This window comes from Nilaparvata lugens, chromosome X, assembly GCF_014356525.2.
Source record: "Nilaparvata lugens isolate BPH chromosome X, ASM1435652v1, whole genome shotgun sequence".
NCBI lineage: Eukaryota > Metazoa > Arthropoda > Insecta > Hemiptera > Delphacidae > Nilaparvata > Nilaparvata lugens.
The window spans coordinates 83553400-83576033 of NC_052518.1; the positions used below are offsets into that span (position 1 = coordinate 83553400).

The window sequence follows — 22634 nt, forward strand, 5'->3', positions numbered from 1 at the left end:
TTTTTATTAATTTAAAAAAAATGGTACATGGTTATTAATTAAAAATAAGTAGCCCTGAATTAAAAAAAAATAGAAGAATAATATTGAAATATTCACCAATTTAAGTTTGGTTGGCGAATAAGTATTAGCTTACCTCCATATACACAGGCAAGCCAATGTACTAGCTATAATAATAACAGCTAGAAGGGAAGCCCCAACTGCCACGCCAAGAACCTCTCCATCTATCTGGCATTGAGCGCCATAGAAGTTTCCAAGACATCTGCAATGAAAAATATTTTAGCCATTAGTTATTTCTGAATATCAGTGGCTGATAACCGCTTGTTGAGATTAAATTGAAAATTAAATAAATCCTGTTCAGTAACAGTGGTTGTTAAACGGGGGACGATAAATTTGTGGTGGGTGATCAGGGTTTATTGAGAATATTATGTAATAGTTAATCAAAAATGCATCTGTACAGGAACTAGAAGTTCCCTACATATTGGAGAACGATCTTATGTAACTTTTTTATGTAAGTTGGTCTTCATAGAATATTTCTTCCTTTATCAAATCCTCTATCCATTCTGTTGGGATAGAACAATTCTGTTGAATATGAGTAGCTTAAAATTCTATTTTCAATTAGTGTAATTATTATTCCTCAGTTGACTTCCATCTCAGGAACCCGAGGGTTTCCATACCCACGGTAGAATAGATATCCTGCGGATCAACTATTTTAATAGAAGATGTTTTATCTAACTATGATAAAATTATTGAGGAAACTGGCTACACTTCAAGATTAATGGTATACGGTACTTCAATTTATTTTGATCAAATTTTTACAATATTCACTAGTTATGAGTACTTACTAACATAAAATTAATAACGTCTATCGGTCGTCGGCGGTTATTTAGAGAATCGTATACGGTATCCATTATTTAAGAGAATTTAACTATAAATTCAAGTAATAACTCATTTAGTCAACCAGCTTGTTTGCTTTAATTGAATATTATACTGAGCTTACTCCAATTAAATATTGTGCAGTGATTACTCCAATTAAATATTAGATTGCGATGCGATTTCAATTAAATACAGAGGTTTTCATCTAGGATTTCCCAACTTTGACAGCTGATTGCAGTCGTATAATTCAAGCTACACTAGTGTCAAATTGGCTCTCATATTTTCAAAGTATGTCTTGCCAAATAACCATGGAAAGCTAGACTTGGCAAATACAGCAATCTATGATTATCGACATCGTTTGGTCTAAACTGGATGTGAACAATATGCGACTTTAGCAAGACGCTCCATTGAGCCAGACAGCGCACAAAACAATTGACATTCTGGATTTACAAGGTTTTTCGCACAAAGGCGATCTTAAATGGCCACTAAGATCGTGTGATTTCTTAAATGGCCACCAAGTACGTGTGTTCTCACTCCTCTGATATTTTTCTTGTAGGGCTTTTCTACGTCACATATCTATGCCAATAAGCCGTGGACCCTCGATGCTCAAAAAGTCCAGATTACTCAAACTATCAATGCAATTCAGTCCGATTAATGGAAAAATGAACTTCTCGGACTTCCGCCACCACGCGAAGCCGTGAGCGAGGCGGTTATTTCAACGTTATCATATCCAATGCACTGATAGATCTTCCAGTAATAAAATGGCATTAGTAGCCGAAACATGTCGTGACGAAATAATTTTAAAAAACTAAGATTTACATTTTTATTTATATTCAAAAGTAGCCCTAAAGAAAAAAAGACAATCTTCCAAACAGAAAACCCTCAAGCCAGTTACAAACACATTGATTTATGACGTTCGATTTTTTGCTGTCCTTATGAATTCTACCAGATTAAACGGAGCTTGACAAACATCATCTGTTTAATGAAATAGAATTTATAAGGACGGCAATAATTCGTACATCCAAAATTCGATGTGTGTGTAACTGGTTTTTGGGGGACTAATGGAATACTGTATAGGACAGTGAATGAAATGCGTACTTGCAAACCGGCTGTCCTGAGTTGGAATTGTATTCGCAGTATCCTCTATGGCCGCACAGCTCGGCAGGACACGATTCACAGTGCCTTCCACTGCGGCTGTCATCTGCGGCCATTGTATCTCTCAGGCCCTTGCCACATGTGCACTGGAACGAGCCGAATGTGTTTCTGCACACGGCATGCATGTGACAGTCGTGCAGATCTGGTGAACTGCATTCGTCCAAATCTGTCACACAAATCATTCAATATCTTTGATTATAGGTATCTTATTATTGTAAAACATATCTTAATTATTATAGATATATATTAATGATTAATCTTCGATTAACTTCTACAGCGTACTATTTTTCACGATTATTATATTTTTTGTTATGTTGTGTATATTTTTTATTATTTGAATATGTATTGTAGTACTGCTTCGTCTGTCGAGATCTAGCGCTACATATGAAAACCAATCAATAAATTCAATGGATATTATTCAATCGTCTCTGATTGATGAGTATTTGTAAAAATATTAGTTCACAGTCTTTCAGTCTTGGTGCAGGATTTTGTCGAAATGTGATAGATGAAAACAATATTATTCATCACATACTTTTATCATTTTTTCATTTCTAAATGAAAGGCTGAAAAGACATAACTTCACTAATCATGGGTTGCATCTAAATCGATCTGGCAAAGTAATATTTTGTAATAGATTGGCAGAGCTGATTGAAAGCCGTTTGCAATCCTCTGGTTTAAAAACAGTCAAAAAAACAAATAACGATTTTTTAGTAAATTGGCTCAAAACAGGGAAAGGGAAATAGCTACAAATGCTAGAGATAGATTAGCACAATATGGTAAGGTTTTTAGTATTTATCATCAAAATATTCAGTATCTTCGCAACAAAATTGACAGATTAAAAGTATTTCTTAAACAGGAGGATCCTGACATTGTTATTTTCACAGAGCATGGCTTAAAAATAAAGGAAATAAATCAAGTTAGGATTCCAGGCTATTCACTGAGATCAGAATTTTGTAGAATAGCTCATAGAAGTGGTGGTGTATGTATATTCACTAGCAATGCTAAACATACCCAAACTTATGAACTGGATTTTGTTAAGAGATTTTCTGTTGAGATGGATTTAGAGGTGACGGGACTAAGGTTAAAAATTGATGATCGATTTGAGGTAGCAGTGTTAGGTATCTATAGGTCACCAAATGGAGACTGGCAAAAATTTTGTGAGCTGCTCCATACACTTTTGGAAATTACAACCGCTCGTTTCACAAATGTTATAGTAGTAGGAGATTTCAATACCGATTTTGCCAGGCAGGATAAAATGACAGAGGATATTAGAGATATTATTAATATGAATAATTTAGAAATTAAGGTCCACGAATATACAAGAGTAACTCGAACTTCACAGACAATTATTGATAATATCCTCACAAATATAGAAGGTTGTAATGTCAGGTTAGGTAGCTCAGATCTATCAGATCATAACTATCAAATTTTAGATGTTAAGTTGCAGGGCCAGAATCCAAGCAGAAAAAAAACTTTTGTGAAAGAAATTCAGCAATATGAGCTAGGAAATATAAATTGTTTGAAGCAGGAACTGCTTCAAGAAAATTGGAGTAGTGTTTATAACAGTTGTAACCTAAATTACAAATATAAGCAATTCATTGATACTCTAAGATTTCACATTAGTGTATGCTGTCCAATAAAAAAAGTCAAAGTAAAAAGTAAATTGAACAAAGTAGATGAATGGATAACTGAAGATATTCTTACTCAAAGAAATATTGTTAGGGAAGCTTATGAGGAATTTAAATTAGTGAGGGATGTTCCGAGTGAAGTCAAATACAAATGTCTAAAGAAAAACTATGCAAAAGAAGTGAGGAAAGCTAAGTGTAAGAAAACAGCTGAAATATTAACAACTAGTACCAATTTTAACTCTGCTGTTTGGGAGGTAATTAATAGAAATAGGAGAGCAGCTCAAAAAGATACAGTTACTAATGTCCCTAGGATAATCGATGAACATGGAAATTATATGGATGATAGTATAGACATTTGTAACTTTTTCAATAAGTATTATCAACAGGTTGCATATAATCTCCAAAAGTCACTGAACACTAATACTTGTAATACAACTACATTAAATGCTGAGCCAATTGAAAAGGTATTTAAATTTCATCCATTATCAAGAGATGAGTTGTCAAGAATAATAAAAAATTTGAATAACAAAAAAACAGTAGGATTGGATGGGGTCTCAAGCAAAATTTTAAAAGAATGTGAAAATGAATTACTGGACCCTTTATTGCATCTCCTTAATACTTCACTAGAGCAGGGTATTTTCCCTGAGGATCTGAAACAAGGAAAAATTTTGCCAATTTTCAAGAGCGGTGATTCTGAAAGAGTTGAAAATTATAGACCCATTAGTATTCTAAATGTAATAAGTAAAATTTTTGAAAGAGTAGTTTTAAATAGGCTATTGATGCACCTGGAAGAAATTAATTTCATATGTGATGAACAGCATGGGTTCCAGAAAGGGAAATCTACTAAGACTGCAATAGTATCCCTTGTTGAAAGACTAATAGATATAATAGATTCAGGTGAGAAGGCAGCCGCAATATTTCTTGATTTATCCAAAGCTTTTGATTGTGTGAACCATAGAATATTATTGGAAATACTAAAAACTGTAGGTGTGAATGGTATAGAACTAAAATGGTTTGAATCATATCTAATAGGTAGAAACCAGTGTGTTGAGCTTACCAAGGTGGATGGGAATGACATAGTAAAAATTAAATCTCAAAAACTGGAGGTCCAGGCTGGAGTACCTCAAGGCTCAATTCTGGGTCCCTTACTGTTTCTGTTGTATGTGAACCAATTACCAAAAGAGTTAAAAGATCACAGAGCTCTGTTGTTTGCTGATGACACATCGCTTATCTTTAACAATTATTTATTAGATAGTCTTGAAATAAATGCTTTTACTGGAGTACAGTCAATTGTCCAATTCTTGAAGCAAAGGCAATTAACAATAAATAGTAAGAAATGTCAATTCCTACGATTCAAAAGTAAATATAATTCAGTAGAGGATAGAGAAATAAATGTGTTTGTAGAGGAAAATGAATTAGACCAAGAAGAGAAAGTAGCATTCTTGGGAATTTTATTGGACAGGAAATTAACATGGCATCCTTACATTGAGAGGATATGTAATAAGATATCTTCCGGGGTATTTGTCCTGCGGCAGCTTGCTAGGCTGAATGATAAAAAACTACTGTTAACTGCTTACCATGGACTTATACTATCTCATATTAGGTATGCTATTTTAGTATGGGGTAATTCATCTCAACAAAATATGGACAGGGTGTTTAAGATTCAAAAGAAGGCACTCAGATGTATAGAGAAAGTGAATAGGTTAGACTCTTGTAGGCCTTTATTTAAAAAGCTTGGTCTATTAACTGTGCCATCTTTGTATGTATATGAAGTTGTAATGCATGTGAAAACGAGTGGTGTGATCCAGAATTCAGATGTTCATGAGTATAATACGCGAAACAGAGCAGATTATCATATAATGGGTCACAATAGTAGGTTATTTGAACAAAAACCAGATTATATTGGTAGGAAATTTTATAACAAGCTACCTCAAATCTTGAAAAGTAATGATGATTTGAAGATTTTCAAAAAACAAATTAAAAAATATTTAGTTGATAGAGCTTTTTATAGTGTACAAGAATTCCTTTCAAACCTAAACTAGGTTGAACTACTTAGTGTTGGAATTGTTATGTAATAACATGACTTGTCTTATACTCCATGACTGTAGTCTTTAGGACGTAATCTTAAAAATAAAAAAAAAAAATCATCTACTTTTGTCTCTACAACTGTAATCACTCGATAGGGTTTATAAGTTTATTCATAATCTTTAATACAAAACCATTACCGAAATCCTGATAGAATGAATTACAATTGCAAAATTACATAGTGACTATATTATATTAAAATTTCTTCTTCTAGTGTTATGAGTACAATTTTACAGTTGAATAATTAATGAACTTTCGTTTTGAATAAACGACTAAGTAGTCAAATTAGTGCAGAATGCAATCTCTTCTTGCAATAATGAGCTTTCTCAATTCATCATTATTGTGAAGTCTATGATACACATTTAAAAAAAATTAATAAAATTGAGAATACATTATTTTATTCATAGTGATATTTGTGTAGCATACCATATAATGGAGAAACGGCAGCCTGTGGATTATCCACCCATAAACCGCTGTTCCCTACATTGTTGCCTCGTCTATTGATTGCGCCCACCAACTGATAGTGCATATCCTGGCGAAGGGTCTCTTCAGACCTTCTTTTCGCCACAAAACTAGTGTCTTCAAGTTGAATTGTCAGGTTCACATAGACTGAAGAGCTGTCACTACCCTTGTAAATATTGTTCACTTTACTACCAAGCAACTCATCTGAGTAAGGAGTCATTGATAGTGCTGAGTCAATCTGAAAATAAAGTTTCAATTTTTAATTTATGAAATGTTTTGAATGTGAAGCTCACAGAAACTGGAATTTTAATATACAAGCTTCAAATGAAGAATTATTTTCACCTGAAAATGGAATAGAAATTTATAATTTATTGTTGTTGATTTATTTGTTTTATCAAACCATGTACCAGTAATTTAATATAGAGCACAAATCGAGACTGAATAAACAGTTAATTCATATACAGAGGTGTGAAAAATAATGTACACCCTCTTTGACAGTGAATATCTTGGTAACGCATAGACAGTTGTTGCAGTTTGATCTAAAATTCCAAAAGTAAGACCCAATTCACACAGAACAGACGTCGTCGGGCAGAGAAATGGCGCAGGTATGACACAGACGTGGCGGGAGCGTGGCGTAAGCGATGCTCATCAGACGGGCGAGATAGTGGCATTTTAAATCCATTCTATTCAATTCAATAGCTTTTTTGTCCGTTCTCATTTTGAAGAAGTGGCCCGTTCTTGTAAGTCACGAGACAAGGCAAATAGACGTGACGCGGGGGAGAAAGTGTCCGCCCACGTCACGAAAGACGTCCGTTCTGTGTGAATTGGGCCTTAATTATGTCATTCTAATTTCGTGTCTCAACAGGTAGTGTGTGGAATGAGTAGTTCACATGCAAACTGTAACAACTACCAGTGCATCATCAAGATATTCACTGTCAAATAGTATATACATTTTTTTTGGACCCCTCTGAGTAAGATATTTCAGAACCTTATACTTTAATTATAAAACTATGTAACCTATACATAATCATTCCAAGTCTCGAGTTCTATACATTAATTAATATAGTCTCGAGTTCAATACTCCATTAGTCTTAATACTCCATTTGTGGATGCACCACAATAAGTGATTCTGTACTATGGAATAGAGTGATACATATTATTCTTGTTCACAATAATGAATTTACTATCGTAAGTGAATGAGTATCATAAACGGTGACGAATATTATGTATTGTAATATATACATATCTTTCAAACTATTGTACATTTTTATCTTTTAATAACAGGATTCCTTTTATTTCATATTTTAATAACAGGATATCTTTTAACTCAGGTTAGCATTTATCTTAATCACAGGATTCCAAGGTAACTTACAGCTCGGCTTGCTTCATATTCGATTTGGATGAATTCATGTGACTCCCTATCTAGTAGCTTGTTTGACCAAACAAGTTGATGTTCATACAGCTTGGATGGCTTGATTGATAGAACAAGCGACAGAACTCCTAAAAAATAAGAATTATTACATTTTTAACACACAAATCACACATTCTCTAGTTAATATAACTATTACACATTTTTAAACGTTTTTCGTTCAAAAATTTTCAAGATAATATTTGTGATCCAATTTCAAAAAATTGTGTTTTAATGTATTTTGCGAAAAATAGACTCATCGTATTGTACAATGATAATATGTGCATCATAGGATGCTCATATTTTTTTATTCTAATTGATAGTCATTCTTCTCAAATACAAGTATGTATGACCCATTATTGCTTATGTGTCTTGATATGTTACTATTACTCGGTATGTTTCATGGTCCGATGCATGATATGCTCTACTATGCCTTTACACAAACCTCTTTAGAGAAATATATCATTTATTCAGATCTCAATTGAAATATTGTTGGATTACAAGCAAATTGATGTTAAATTGCTTATAAGTTATAAGTAAGATTTAACTCTAATAAGGGTCCATAGGAGATCTATAGTGTAGAGATTCGTCCAATACACCAAAAATTTATCAATACAATATTCAATAGTACTCTCACATCTATCAGGTATTTGAACTACTTATTTTGATGAATAAAACAAAAATCCATCACTTGGAAAATCGAATGAGTTGATACACTTTGTTCAATGGGTTCCTAGTTCATTCACGGAATTTTTCAATCATAATTTCAATTGGCCCTACTCGATCACAAAGCTCACAGAAGCTAACAAGAGTCATACCGTATGCGAAGATGAAATTGAATTTGAATAAATTATAATGAATTATGGAAACACAGCGTCTATATGTTTTGTCAATAGAAATAGGTTGAGGATACTGGAAGAGATTTTGTATTCTATATGGTATGAATGATTTATGGTATGTATAGCTCATACGCTTATATGGTATTTGGTATGAAAGATAATATTGAATAACTTACTATGACATGATTCTCTGTGTCTACGCCTACTGTAGCCAGGACGGCAGTGACAGCTAGAAACTCCAAACTCAGTTTTACAATACTCATGCTGAGAAGCATCGCACGTGGAATCATCTCCAACAATACACGTGTCTATTCTCACCGGTGGACTTGTAGGTCTTTGGTAGTATGGACGTCTGTAAAAAAACTTTGACTTTAATCTCAATTCGACTATTGATTACCAACAATATTTCTATTCAAATTTGGGAAAGGAACAGTTTTGGGCTTTAAGCCTGTTGATCCTTTCCCAATCATTCATAGTTGAAAATGATATTGTATCTATCAATGTATGAATGAATAAATTAATAAATCTATAAATAAATGAATATTATTGTACAATAATGTTCATGATTATCATCACCCACTATTATAGTACCAAAGGTTGCTGCATTTCAACGTATAAAACCAATATTTTGGGACAATAATGAAGTGTCACCAATGAACCAATAGGGAACTTCCATCCATAGGGAACGATGATGAAACAGGATTAGGAACCTGATTGCTGATTATATTCCTTATACTTTGATGATAAGTATTTATTTGTTGAACTAGATTTTTCAAAATAGAGTTGTTAGGAACTAGTGGAACGTTATTAACTTGAGCAACTATTCCGGTTTCTCATTCAGATATTCAGCTTATAATAATACATATCCATCATAAAGTATTAATCACAGATCATGTCCCCTTTTTGCAGTTAAGTATCTCTAAACCATTCATGAAAAAGACAAACTCTTCTAAATACCATATGGTTTAAAAATCGCTTTCCGGCTATTCGGAATCCACCTAAAGCTCTTGCTTCACTCTTCTCTCATCATCATCAGTTTTCATTACACATGCACAAGCCTGGAGTTTTTTTTAAGATTTTGTCTTGGAGACTCCAGGAGGAAGTATAAGACAAGTCATTCTTATGAATACTCAATTCCATACAGTACAGAACAGTCAAAGTGTATAAATCACCAATCCATACGGAATAGTCAAGTGAACATATAAGTCGATAATACAGCCCTACTCTAGTTACTCGTCATATTTTAATTCTTTGAAGCTAGTTCAATCTGAAAGGGACTCTTGTAAGCTATAAAAAGCTGCATCAATTAAATACTTTTTCAATTGGTTTTTAAATGTCTGGGTATTTTCAATTCTTTTCAGCATGAGCGGTAGCTTGTTATAGAATAATCTACCAGTATAGCTTGGTTTTTTCTCGAATAGTCTACTATTATGCCTCACTAAGTGATAGTCAGATCGGTTTCGCGTGTTGTAGTCATGAATGTCAAGATTTTGGCTCAAATCACTTGCTCTTACGAATAAAATAACCTCATAGATGAACAAGCTAGGCACTGTTAGTAGACCCAGTGACCTGAACAGTGGCCTGCAAGAATCTAGCCTATTTGCTTCTCCTATACACCTAACCGCTCTCTTTTGCATCTTAAATACTCTATCCATATTTTGCTTTGACGAGTTACCCCACACTATGATGGCATACCTTATATGCGACAATAAGAGACCATGGTAGGCTGTTATCAGTAGCTTTTTATCTTGTCTCATGAAAAATACTCCAGATGCTATTTTGGCACACAATTTTTCAATATAAGGAGTCCAAGTCAGTCGCCTATCTAATAAGATAACCAAAAATTGAACCTGATCTTCATCATCAAGTTAACAATCATTTACAAAAATGTTTATCTTCCTATCTTCTATTATATTATGTTTGTTTTTGAATTGGAGGTATTGACATTTCTTACTATTTATTGTCAGCTTCAGTAGATTCAAAAACTGTACAATGGACTGCACCCCTAAGTGGGCATTTATTTCGAGATTATCCAACACAGAACTGCTGAAAATAAGTGAAGTATCGTCTGCAAATAAGAGAGCTCTACCACTTATCAGTTCTTTGGGTAGTTGGTCAACATAAAGCAGAAAAAGCAATGGTCCCAGCACCGAGCCCTGGGGCACTCCAGCCTGAACCTGCACTCTGTCGGACTTAATCTTTACAATGCTGTTGCCCTTTACTGTGGTAAGCTCTACACATTGACTCCTGCCAACAACATATGACTCAAACCATTTTAGTTCGACCTCATTTACCCCTAAGTTCTGGAGAATTTCCAATAAAATTTTATGATTGACACAATCGAACGCCTTAGATAAGTCTGAGAATATTGCAGCGGCCTTATTACCTGAATCTATTTCCTATCAGTCTTCCCAGAAGAGCAACTATAGCGGTTTTAGTTGATTTCCCCTTCTGAAACCCATGCTGCAGTTCATAGGGGCATCACCCTCAGGGGTGAGAGGGTTTACTATTGAGACTATCAATTTGAATAGTTGATTATATTAGTGGAATATAAATTACCATTTACTTCGTTCTGTATATTGAATGTACAGTGTATTCGTATGTCTATAGATGCGTACAGATTTACGCGCCGCGAACATGAGCAATTCACTTTTAATCAGCTGATGCCAAGATTTTTATATCTGTATCTTACCGTTTCTGTAAAAATACAGATATTATCAGCTGATTAAAAGTGAATTGCTCATGTTCGCGGCGTGTATATCTGTACGCACCTTGAGAATTACAAGAAAGAGACAAGACATAATCAACTCAGTATATGCTTCCAAATTCTCAAGATCAGTGATAATCATCAGAAAAACTGAACATTATTATTTGGTTTTGATTATTTCCAATGTTAAGAAACTTAATCTGATGTGTCTGGTTGTAATCAAAGAGATGATTAGGAACTATAGAATAACATTATCGCAATCAATTGACTGCCGTGAATAAGATGCAGTTCTATAAGTTGATTGGAGACTCACCCGACTGGTTTGACCCTGTGTTTTTCGGCAGTGGTCTCACTGACTGTTCCCATATTGGGAGTGGAGCTGGTTGGTCGACCCAGCAGATTGATGTAAGTTCTCTTGCCATCAATCGATACAAAGTGCTGTCCAGGTTCAGCTGTTGTTATCACATTTACACCATCCACCTCAACTGGAAAAAATCAACACAATCCGAATGTACAATCCCAAATCAATTAATATTCATATCTAGTGAATCTAGTTTTGATTTGCAAAACTTGCTTTGTTATACCATAGAGGAAATAGAGAAGATGCAATTAGGCATTAAACAAATCGTTAGAGACCGTGAGATAGAAATTATTCGTGTATGATTATAATCAATAATATTTTTCATATGAGTATATCATACTCATTTCATATGAGTTCATATGAGTATCAAATCATCGTATCATGGCTTATTTTTCGACATAACATGGAAAGTTGAAAACTAATCATAAGTTGAATGGATGTGGCTAAAATTATTGTATTATCACATTCATAGCAACTCGAATATAGTTCAAAGAATTGTTACATTTTAAAACTAAAGTAGACAGGAGAATCTGAATGCTCTGTTATTTAGAACTTATTATAAGTTACTAATTTGGAATAATTAGGTACGGTACTATTACAAAAAGTAAAGGGAGGATCAAAATCGATAGAATATTGTAGAATATTAGAAATAAATAAGTCTCAAAGATGAATACTCAAGGTGTGTAATCTCTATTAAAAACATGTAGGATCGAGTGAATTCCAATCAACAAACTATTAAATATTATAACTGATTTATGTCATCTGTTTTGCATAACATCTGGTTTCTGGTATACTACATCTTCCCCCTTTCTTCTTAAGTTCAATCTGCATATCGCAGTTGATCTGTGTGGCATCTTCTCATCGTTTCCTCAACATTCACTAGGTATGAGTATGGTCCATTTACTTTAACGATTTTTCCTTTTTTGTAGCCTTTGCCTGATCTGTCTAGTACCCATACGCCATCGCCCTCTCCGAACACCTTTGCGTTGACTCTCGGCTTGCTGTTCCCTTGTCTAACTAACTCTTCGTCTACTCTGTCGTTAACATCTGGTAGTAATAGATCTATTTTGCAGCGTAACTCGCGACCGAACATCATAAAAGCAGGTGTTTTTCCCGTTGCTCTCTTTGGGGATGTTCTATGAGCGAATAGAAATTTATTTAGTTTTTCTTGTAAGGTGCCAGTACTTCCTTTTGAAATTCCCATACGTTCTTTGAATGTTCGTACACAACGCTCCGCCAATCCATTGCTTTTTGGGTGATATGGGGTGATACGTGCATGTTTTATGTTCAGTTCTTTGCAGAAATTTTGGAATTCATACGAAGTCAGTTGAGGACCGTTGTCACTTACAATTATTCTTGGGTAGCCAAATTTAGAAAATAGATCTTGTAATATATTGATCGTGGATTTTGTTGTGGTTGTTGACATGGGTATTACTTCGAGCCATTTCGATCTAGCATCTACAACGACTAACCACATTTTCCCTAAAAATGGTCCTGCGAAATCTATGTGGATTCTAGACCACACTTCTGTTGGAAGAGTCCATGAGAAAAGTGGCATCTCAACATCTCTGTTTCTGTTTTCTTGACATGCGGTGCAGTGTTTTACATGTTCCTCTAAATCTTTGTCCAGTCCAGGCCACCATACTTGGAATCGTGCTTTTCCTTTCATTGCTACAATTCCTGGATGACCTTCATGAAGAATTTGTAGTACTTTTGTTCTTAATCTTGTGGGTATGACTAAACGACCCGACCAGAGGAGTATGCCATTTTCGAATGATAGTTCTTCTCGTTTATTGTAATATGGTAGTAGTTCTTTGTTTACATTTGTATCTGTTGTCCAACCACTTCGGAGATAGTTTGTAACTTTTGCAAGTGATGTGTCATGTTTTGTTGTTTCTTGTAAGCTCTTTGTTGATAATGGTTTATCTTGAAATCGAAGGTGAAAAAGATGTGCTCTATTGTTTTCCCCTAACTTTTCGTTTTTTGACTTCAATACATTTTCCAAAGGAAACCTTGATAGCATATCCGCCGTTGCATTATCTGCACCTCTGTGATAATTTATTGAGTAGTCGTATGAGCTCAAAATTAAAGCCCATCTAGCAATACGGTTGGAAACAACTTTTGGAATAGAGTCATTTTCACCGAAAACTTTCACTAAAGCTTTATGATCAGTACGAATCTCAAAGTGTCTGCCATAGAGGAACTGTTCAAAACGTGTTACTCCGAAAATTAAACCTAATGCTTCTTTTTCAATCACACTGTACCGTTTTTCAGCTTTGTCAAGTCGTTTTGATGCGAACAAAATTGGCCTTTCAGTACCATCAGTATATCTGTGAAAAAGAGCTGCACCTAATCCGACTTCACTTGCGTCTGTGGCAAGAATTAGAGGAAGTGATTCATCATAATGAGCTAAAGTATCTGATGTTGTTAATAAATGTCTCAATTTTGTAGCGATTTGTTCATGTTTTTTATCCCAGTGCCAATTTGCTCCTTTTTGAAGTAATTTGTGTAACGGAACGCACAGTGATTGTAAATGTGGAACAAATTTACTGTAGTAGTTGATTGATCCCAAGAAGGATCTTAGTTCTTTGACATTTTTCGGTGATGGCATATCTTCTACAGCTTTGATGTGTTCAGTTGTGGGGTGTATACCTGTTTGATCTATTCTGTGTCCCAAATAGTTTACTGATTTCTCAAACCATTTACATTTTGTGGTTTGTACTCGAAGTCCATTGTTTTCAAAACGTTTTAACACTTCCCTGACTCTGTTAATGTGTTCTTCTCTTGTGGGAGCTGTTATTATTACATCGTCTAAAAGACATGCAACGCCTTCCAAGCCAGCCAAGATTTGATCCATTTTACACTGAAAAGCTGCTGTTGCTATTTTTATCCCAAAAGGAAGGCGTGAATATCTGAAAAATCCTTTATGAGTAGAAATAGTGAGATACTTTTGTACAGAAGTATCAACTTCCATTTGTAGATATGTATCCTTCAAATCAATAATTGTGAATTCTTTCCCTCCTGTAAGTTTTGAAGTGATTTCTTCAAACCTAGGTAGGGGATAGTTGTCTGGACTTATAAACTTGTTTATGGTGGTTTTAAAATCAGCACATATCCGGACTGCTCCTGTAGGTATCACCACAATAACTATTGGTGAGGACCATGTGATAGGTTCTTCACTTGTGTTTACAGGTAATAGTACATTACTGTCTACTAAACGTTGTAGTTCCATTTCTTCTGCTTTTCTTAAGGAAAACGGAACTGGACGTGGTTTTGCAACTATTGGTATGGCATTTTTTGACATGTGGAAAAGTACCTTGCAGTTCTTTATTGTTCCCAGATTTGGATTGAAAACATCAGAAAAATCTGTGATTATTTTATTTACCAAAACTGAGTTCTTTTTTGGTGGAGAGCTTATCGTTTTTTTTACTGAGCATATTTCAGCACCGGGAGGTAAGGGTAGATTGAATTTGAGGACCCAATTAAGTCCAAACAAAGGTATGTCATCTTTCTTTATAACAATTACTGGTAATTTCCTGGAGTTACCAAAAGCATTGACATTTATATGTGTTTCTCCAAGTGTTTCAATGTCAATCCCTGTGTATGCCGTGAGGTTTCTTGTTGGTTTTAAAATGGGACTTCCAATTTTTTTCCATAATTTCTCGTTAATAACGCTGTAAGCGGCACCTGGATCATACAGCATTTTCACTGTGTTGTTGAGTTTAACGTTCACCATTACTTTACAGCCTTTTTCCAGAGTTCTTATATGTTCAATATCGGAAAGTGACAGGTTGTCATCTTCTATTGATAAATTTTCGCGGACCTGATTTATCTGTTTGTCTTTTACAATTGTAGCGTTCCCTACTTTTAGACATGCTCTAGCAAAATGGTTCTTACCTCCGCAAGCTTTACAAAATTTGTTATTTGCAGTGCACATGACACCATCAGAATGTCGCCGGTTTCCACAACGGAGACAATGTGTATTTTTGTTCAATTTTAGAGTCGATTTCTTTTCATATTTTTCGTTGTACTTTTGAGGGTTAGATTCCATTGCCTGATGTTTATCAGAAATTTTTACTCTATTCAAATTTGTAGAACTGTTTTTAATTTCTTGCTGTTGAAGGTTAACGGTTTCTAGCAATTTTGCTGATTCTACTATTTTTGTAAAAGTTGTTTGTGTTGATGCATGCATTCTCAATAACTCAAGTTGCCAACTATCGTTGTTGATGCCTAGTATGAACTGATCTCTTAAACGTTCATCCAGGTTATCACCAAAATTACAATTTCCTGCGAGAAACCTTAAATCTAGTTCAAATTGAGTTATGGTCTCACCTTCATTCCGGAATCGTCGAGAAAAACAAACTCTCTGGGATAGAGGTGCTTGTGGTTTCGTGTAGTATTTGTTTAAGACTTCTATCGCATCATTAAATCCAATGTTGTTTATGGGGGTCGGATGTATAGAATCGAAAACTATCTTGAATGGTTGCGGTCCCAGATTCTCAAGTAGTAAGTCTCGTTTTTTTCTTCGTTTTTGATGTTTCCATTTCGTAGGAAGATCTTGAACCTTTCGTGCCAATATATCCAATCTTCGGTTGTTCCGTCGAATGGTTGACATTTGCTGTGATTTTTATTTACCGACTGCGCCATGTAGAATATTATAAATAAATAAGTCTCAAAGATGAATACTCAACGTGTGTAATCTCTATTAAAAACATGTAGGATCGAGTGAATTCCAATCAACAAACTATTAAATATTATAACTGATTTATGTCATCTGTTTTGCATAACATCTGGTTTCTGGTATACTACAAATATGAGGATCAAAGTTATTTGATTATTTTTTTCTAAAATATTTCATTCAGAACTCCATTGTTCTTTCGTACATCACTAATTCGTCTATAAGGAGAAAATTGAAAGGTAGGTACTGTGTTCGCTGCCTTTTCACGTTATGAAGAGAATTTGAAAATATATCTACAAGAATAATAATTATTGGAATACAATATGTGCTGATATATTATCATCATTATAATCTATAATACACATAATTATTATATTTATAATGATTAAATAATATTTTATTATTCAGATAGTGCTTACAATTAATCACTCATGGTTTTGTAATTTATAAAGTTTATTGTTTTTTAAAAAGAAGTAAAAAGTGGTTTATAACAAAGGGTACTATTTCTATTTTATTTCTATCACTCAAAGCAGCCCTTGTTATTCATAATTATATCATAATTGATACAATTATAATATAAATAATCCCTCATACCATTACACTTAAATCTCATAAAACTATAGAACGCTGAATAATTTTTTACGATGAAGTGGAAACATACATTAATATAAAATAGACCAATTATTGTTAAAATATGATATTTTTCCAAACAGTGAGGAAATGTGGACTGAAATGATACATTTACTCGTATTTATTTTTAAGTCACTTGGACAAGTATTAATGTCTTGATGTTATGATATTTTTCGTAATAGAGAGGAAAAGTTGACTAAAATTATACATTTTTTAAGCTACTTGGACTTTGGATAAGTACTAAATTTCTTGAGAATCTGATATTCTCTCCATAATGTAAAAACAGTGAGCTTGAAATTTGTCGGCTACCTGGATAGACGTAAGGACGACCAGTCTGTGCTGTCTGAGAAGCTTCGCCGCCCTGAACGGCCGATACGGTCACGTCGAAAATATCTCCCAGCAGGGGAGTGCGTTGGCTCACTTCAGCGACTCCCGGCTTGTATTCAGTATCATCCAGAACGATCCCTGGACGTGGCGCATACTTCCCTTCTAAACCACAAATCATCAATTTATTGGATTGGAAAAACATTTAATTATTAGAATAAGAAAATTGTAAAGTGTTCAGATCAATCACAAGTTTATATTATGCGTGAAAATGTTTAGTATTATTAAATTAATTTGAATTTTTGCAATATGTTTGTAAACATTGTAAACTTGCAGTGAAATAAATAAATAGTTGAATTGAGTAATATATCACAAAACAAATAATTAACTTGGTAAAACTAATTAAATTGGATAAAAATAATTATTGGAATGAGCAGATTGCAAAGTATTCACAGCAAATCAATCGTTGAATTGAGCAGTAGGCCTATATCAAAAGATTCAAAACCAGGAAGTGGGTATTCACAGTACAAGCATAGTCTAGTTCATAACTTTTAGCAAAAACCGTTAGAATGTTCATCAAAGCACGTGATGAATCGCTAATACAATCCAAGCTAGTAAGCTATACATTTGTACAAGAATGAATATTTTGGCTTTGTATTCTGTGTATTGTCTCTGTATTGCATGTTAATGTTCAGTTGACTTGACTTGAAAATAATTATTTTTTGACAGAAGTTTAATATTTATTAGGAGCTATAAATGCATACTTTCCATCTTGTGTTTTTTTTTCAATTGGAGTAGATATTGCAATATTTTCAAACATGAGAAGATGGAAAAATATGAAATAAGAGAACATCTTTAAACATAAGAGAAAATTTATTGTTATGAGTAGTGATGAACACTCTCAAAACAAAAAAAAAAAAAAAAAACTCACCACTTTGTAGTAAAGTTGAATGCCATCTACTTGGTTTGTCATTCAATTCAGTTGACACTTCCTGGATGGACGGTTCAATAGCAGCGAATACTGACGAGGATGAACTCTGTACTGTTTTATTCAAAACAGAAGTAGGCTCTGTGAACATACGAGGGATATAAACTTCACAAGTAACTCACTTTCCGCTTATAAGTATTCTAAGAAATTATTTAGTTCTCCTTAAATTTAGATTTTGAAAAACAATCTTGAATGCTCAAAATCATCAAATCTCCACTCTACTCATTCCAAAGTGCTGTTTTTGCCAATAAAAAAATATTTTAGATATTATTTATCTTGATGATTACCGTTTTCATTTTTTTTTTCTGAGTGAATCCGTGATGAAGTTATTAATGCATTATTTAATACAATATCACTTCATGAAAACCAATAATCATCAATTGTTTGAGACAAAATGTTTTTGAATTGATATTATTCAACTCAACCCTAATTTTGTTCCAACTAGAAACGAGAATTCAGTTTTTCAAATATTTAACCATATTATTCTCAGAATCATTCTTAGACTGCTCAAGGACTTGGAGTGACTGTGATACGAAACTTGGCTCAACGAAACAAAAACAATCAATGATCATGTATTGGTTGGAAGTATGAAGAGTGTGATGGGATGTCAACTAACAAATATGGTCAAATATGGTTCGTACCCCAGTTTATGCTCCAATAATACAGGTGGATGGTTGAATAAAATGTAAATTTAAATATATAAAATGTGAATTTCATTACACAATCAAAATGTTGATACAAGTTACAATAACATTGAAATGTCAGTATTTACTAGAGATAGATCTATAGTGAGATTCACGTTATAAAGTCAACATGTGATTAACATTGAACATTTGATAGGGACCACCTTGGTGGTAGTGACCTTGTCTGTCATTAGGTCAAGCAGATGGCTTTACCTCCTCACCGTTGTCAAATCGTTTGTATGCTATGAAGGAATATAATGAACTACCAGAATATTCAATCTCAATTATGTAAATTTATTATTAAAACATGAAAATATAATATATTCTTGGGGAGTATAATATATTTCAGATATTATTGATCATTATTAACAAGGATCATTAATATTATATCTGATAAACCGGGATGACTTGAATCGTGGCTATCTACTGTAGAAGGCGGTGGAAAATGAACGTGGCAGGTGGCAACAATGTCGTCGTATCATCCCCACTGACTCTATATAACGTGTATCTTACTATAGATCAAGCAGTCTTCTTCTCTCTTAACGATTTCCCAGAATAATTCATATCAACAATGTCATCATATCTTCCCCAGTGACTTTATAACGTGAATATCACGGTAGAATTCATTCTATTGCATCCAAATTCCTGAAAGAAAAGGAAGAATCGTTCTTTCACAACTTACGAATTTTATGTGAAGTCGTCTTCGATGCAGCTATCTTTAGTTGTGATGAATCGATTGAAGACTGCACTGTGATGATCGAAGTATTGTAAGAAGCTATCGTTGGAGCTGGAAGTGCACTGAAGTAGTTGACATGGTGATGGGAGTTTTCACTGTTATTGTTACTGTGTTTTGAGATAAAGTTATTGAAATCATTGTTGTTGTTTGTGTGGAGGCTACTGTTGTTGCCAATAATTATGATGTCACTGAAGCTTTCATTTTTGACGGTGCCGTAATTGATGTTGGCCACGTTTTTGTTGCTGAAACTGTTGCTGCTGCTGCTGATATTGGAGTTGGTATTTGTGAGGAGAGTGTGTTGGTTGTTTTGCTGGACGATGTCGTGGCTGTCGGTGGTGATGGAGATTGGAGATTGGGTGGATGGACGAGGCAAGGGGAATGGTTGGGGCTGGTGGATGGGGATGGGTGGTGCCTGTGGCCTAGATTGGGCCGGCAGTGGAGACAGTAAGGGTGGCTTCTGGAATGGATAAGGTGGCTTGGTAGGAGGTGGCAGAACCAGATCTGTGATGCGCGGTGGACCACGGTTGTTGATTCTCGTCCGAAGAGGTCGATTTGCTTGTGAAGTCTGCAAACAGCACACAATACATTTCGTTAATATATTAATCAATATATAGTATTATTTTTCGATTTTTTTAAATTTTGACACATGATAATGGCCGAAACTATTCGAGTCTAAGGGCCAAGCCACACGAGGCGTTTAGAATAGAATAGAATCACTAGTACCTTTTTTCATTTTTTTAGGGCTGTCACTCGAGACGATCAGTAATATAAAGACGTTGAGTGACAAGTAAAATAAATATCCATCTTGTATACAGCAGTATTATTTCTGTTTACTTTCAGGAATTCACAGCATTATTGATGCTATTAACTTTCAAACTTGAGAAAATTGGGATACTAAAACTCACTAAACTACCAAAACAAAAGTTTTTCCAGTAAGACTTTTTCAAACGAATATTGATATTGTATTCAGTATGGTTTATTTCCATTTTAATGGTGAATTCATACGATATTCATTTTGATAGCTCTTCAACCTGTTGACCTGTTGTTTCTGATAACTATTGAGAAGTATATTTCAAACAATGAAGTGAATAACGGACCTGTGCATTTGGGTTGAGGAGCTTCACAAATCCTGTTATGATGTCCTGTATGTCCGGACTGGACGTTCTCGCCGACGTCAGGTTGACAGAACTCTCCCTCTCTATCTCCCTCTCCCTGTTGTTCTCTGTTGCAGGCTCGGGCTTCGGGGCAGCCAAAGACCTTCAAAACAAAAATATGTAGTCAAATATCACAAATTTATCAAATTAAATTTCGTGTGTTCTCTATGAAAAATAATGATTATGTTCCAGACATTCCCTACATAATTCTTCAAGTAGCTCAATATTTTTAAGTTTTCAGTTATAATAGTATTATGTGCGATTCCAATATTGTTCGGATCTTTATCTATCTAACTCTAAGATTAATATTTTGTTTATTTTCAACTCAAAATTTGACTCATATCGATTGAAGTGAAGAGACATAGCCTCTAGTAAGAAACACATCTTTTGGAACTATTTGTATCAAAATTTTGCGAAGGAACAGTTTTGGTCCAAGTCTACTATTTGTATATAAGTCTTTTATATGATTTGTGTGCATCTTCAGTATATATTTGTGTATGAATGAATGAATGAATGAAGGAGGGTTGAATGATCATCAACCCTCACGAATCTTCTGAGGAATGGTTGGCTAAGGGCTTTGAATATTGAATATGCTCACCATCCAATAAGTCCAAAAAATGCTACAAAGTCAAACATTGTGTTCCAAACATTCCCATCAAATTCCCCTACCAACTGATCAATTGTTGCAAAACTAAACATTTCACACTGAACTACAAAACTGCTGCAATAATTGTAGGGAATTGCATTTGATTAGAAACTTTAGATATTTTATCATGTGAGTTTTTTATGTATGTTAAAATACAATCAGTGTTCATACAATGCGTGTTTGAAGTCTCTTGCCCAATTTGAATTTGAACCTTATTCTAAATATATAAATTGATGACAAAAAATACACTCCCAGAACGCTAAAGACGTGTTTGAGAGGTTTATTTCTTCAGAAATGTCTGGTGGAGAACCCCCGTTTTCTGAGCCCCCCAGACCACGTAATCTTACCCCCCCCCCCTACAAAATGTTATATGGGGGCCCATGAAACAACAATTAATATATAGGATCAGATATACCAGGATAACTTGAATCTCATCGCAGCTATCTAATTTAAAATACGATATAAAGGAAACTTGCAAACTATGTCGTCCGATCATTCCCACTGTCTCTATAACGTGAATCTCTCTATAGAACAAGCAGTGTTCTTCAATCTCAAAGATTTCTTAGAATGAATATCAATGAATGTATCAAATAAATGTTTTTAACATACCTGGCTCGTCCCAAAGCCCTGTAGACTTCCCCCGAACTGAGACTAGGAAGAAGATTGTTATTCTCATCCAAAGCGTCTTGAAGGAGATGAAAGTCAGTGCTGTCTTGTAGTGTTGGCTCCACCGTCATGTCAACTGGTTGTGTTGATTCCGATTGAGCTTTGACTGCCGAAGATGGTGAATTCAGCTGATGTAAAGGTAGTGAAGATGCTATCACTTGGGCTGGAAATCTTGAATCAAGATCTAATGTTGCGAGTGTTTTCATATCATCTGAGCCTGTAACAGAATATGTTAATTGAATGAAAAAGACTAAGAAATTGTCAAAAAACCACTGATTTATTGATAATTAGAAAGACCGGTTTCGGTTATTACACCATTGTCAATCTCTGATAAACCAGAGATTGCAGTTTATCAGAGATTGACAATGGTGTAATAACCGAAACCGGTCTTTCTAATTATCAATAAATCAGTGGTTTTTTGACAATTTCTTAGTCTTTTTCATTCAATATGAATAATTACCACAACACCGTATCAACTTCTAAACTACACAAAAAGAGAATATGTTAAGATTATCCTCAATTGCTTCTAGAATAAGAGGGTTTTTTGGGAGTAAATCAATCAAATATTTGCTTATAAACTGCCGTAAAAGGCTTTCTGAATTATCATTAGA

The 22634-nt window shown here is 34.3% G+C and overlaps 1 protein-coding gene across 2 annotated transcripts in view; it reads right to left on the reverse strand.

Annotated features, from left to right (window-relative positions):
- LOC111045231 overlaps positions 1 to 22634 on the reverse strand; it is an 82438-nt gene that overhangs the window by 3398 nt on the left and 56406 nt on the right. For both annotated transcript variants that reach the window (XM_022330589.2, XM_022330588.2), the window contains exons 3-13: positions 21967 to 22240; positions 20655 to 20814; positions 19504 to 20122; positions 18082 to 18219; positions 17136 to 17315; positions 11471 to 11642; positions 8627 to 8802; positions 7576 to 7703; positions 6168 to 6441; positions 1972 to 2194; positions 134 to 259 (exon numbers count right to left, since the gene is read on the reverse strand). In XM_022330589.2, coding sequence (XP_022186281.1) covers positions 134 to 259; positions 1972 to 2194; positions 6168 to 6441; positions 7576 to 7703; positions 8627 to 8802; positions 11471 to 11642; positions 17136 to 17315; positions 18082 to 18219; positions 19504 to 20122; positions 20655 to 20814; positions 21967 to 22240 — 2470 coding nt within the window. The remainder of the gene's footprint in view (positions 1 to 133; positions 260 to 1971; positions 2195 to 6167; positions 6442 to 7575; positions 7704 to 8626; positions 8803 to 11470; positions 11643 to 17135; positions 17316 to 18081; positions 18220 to 19503; positions 20123 to 20654; positions 20815 to 21966; positions 22241 to 22634) is intronic.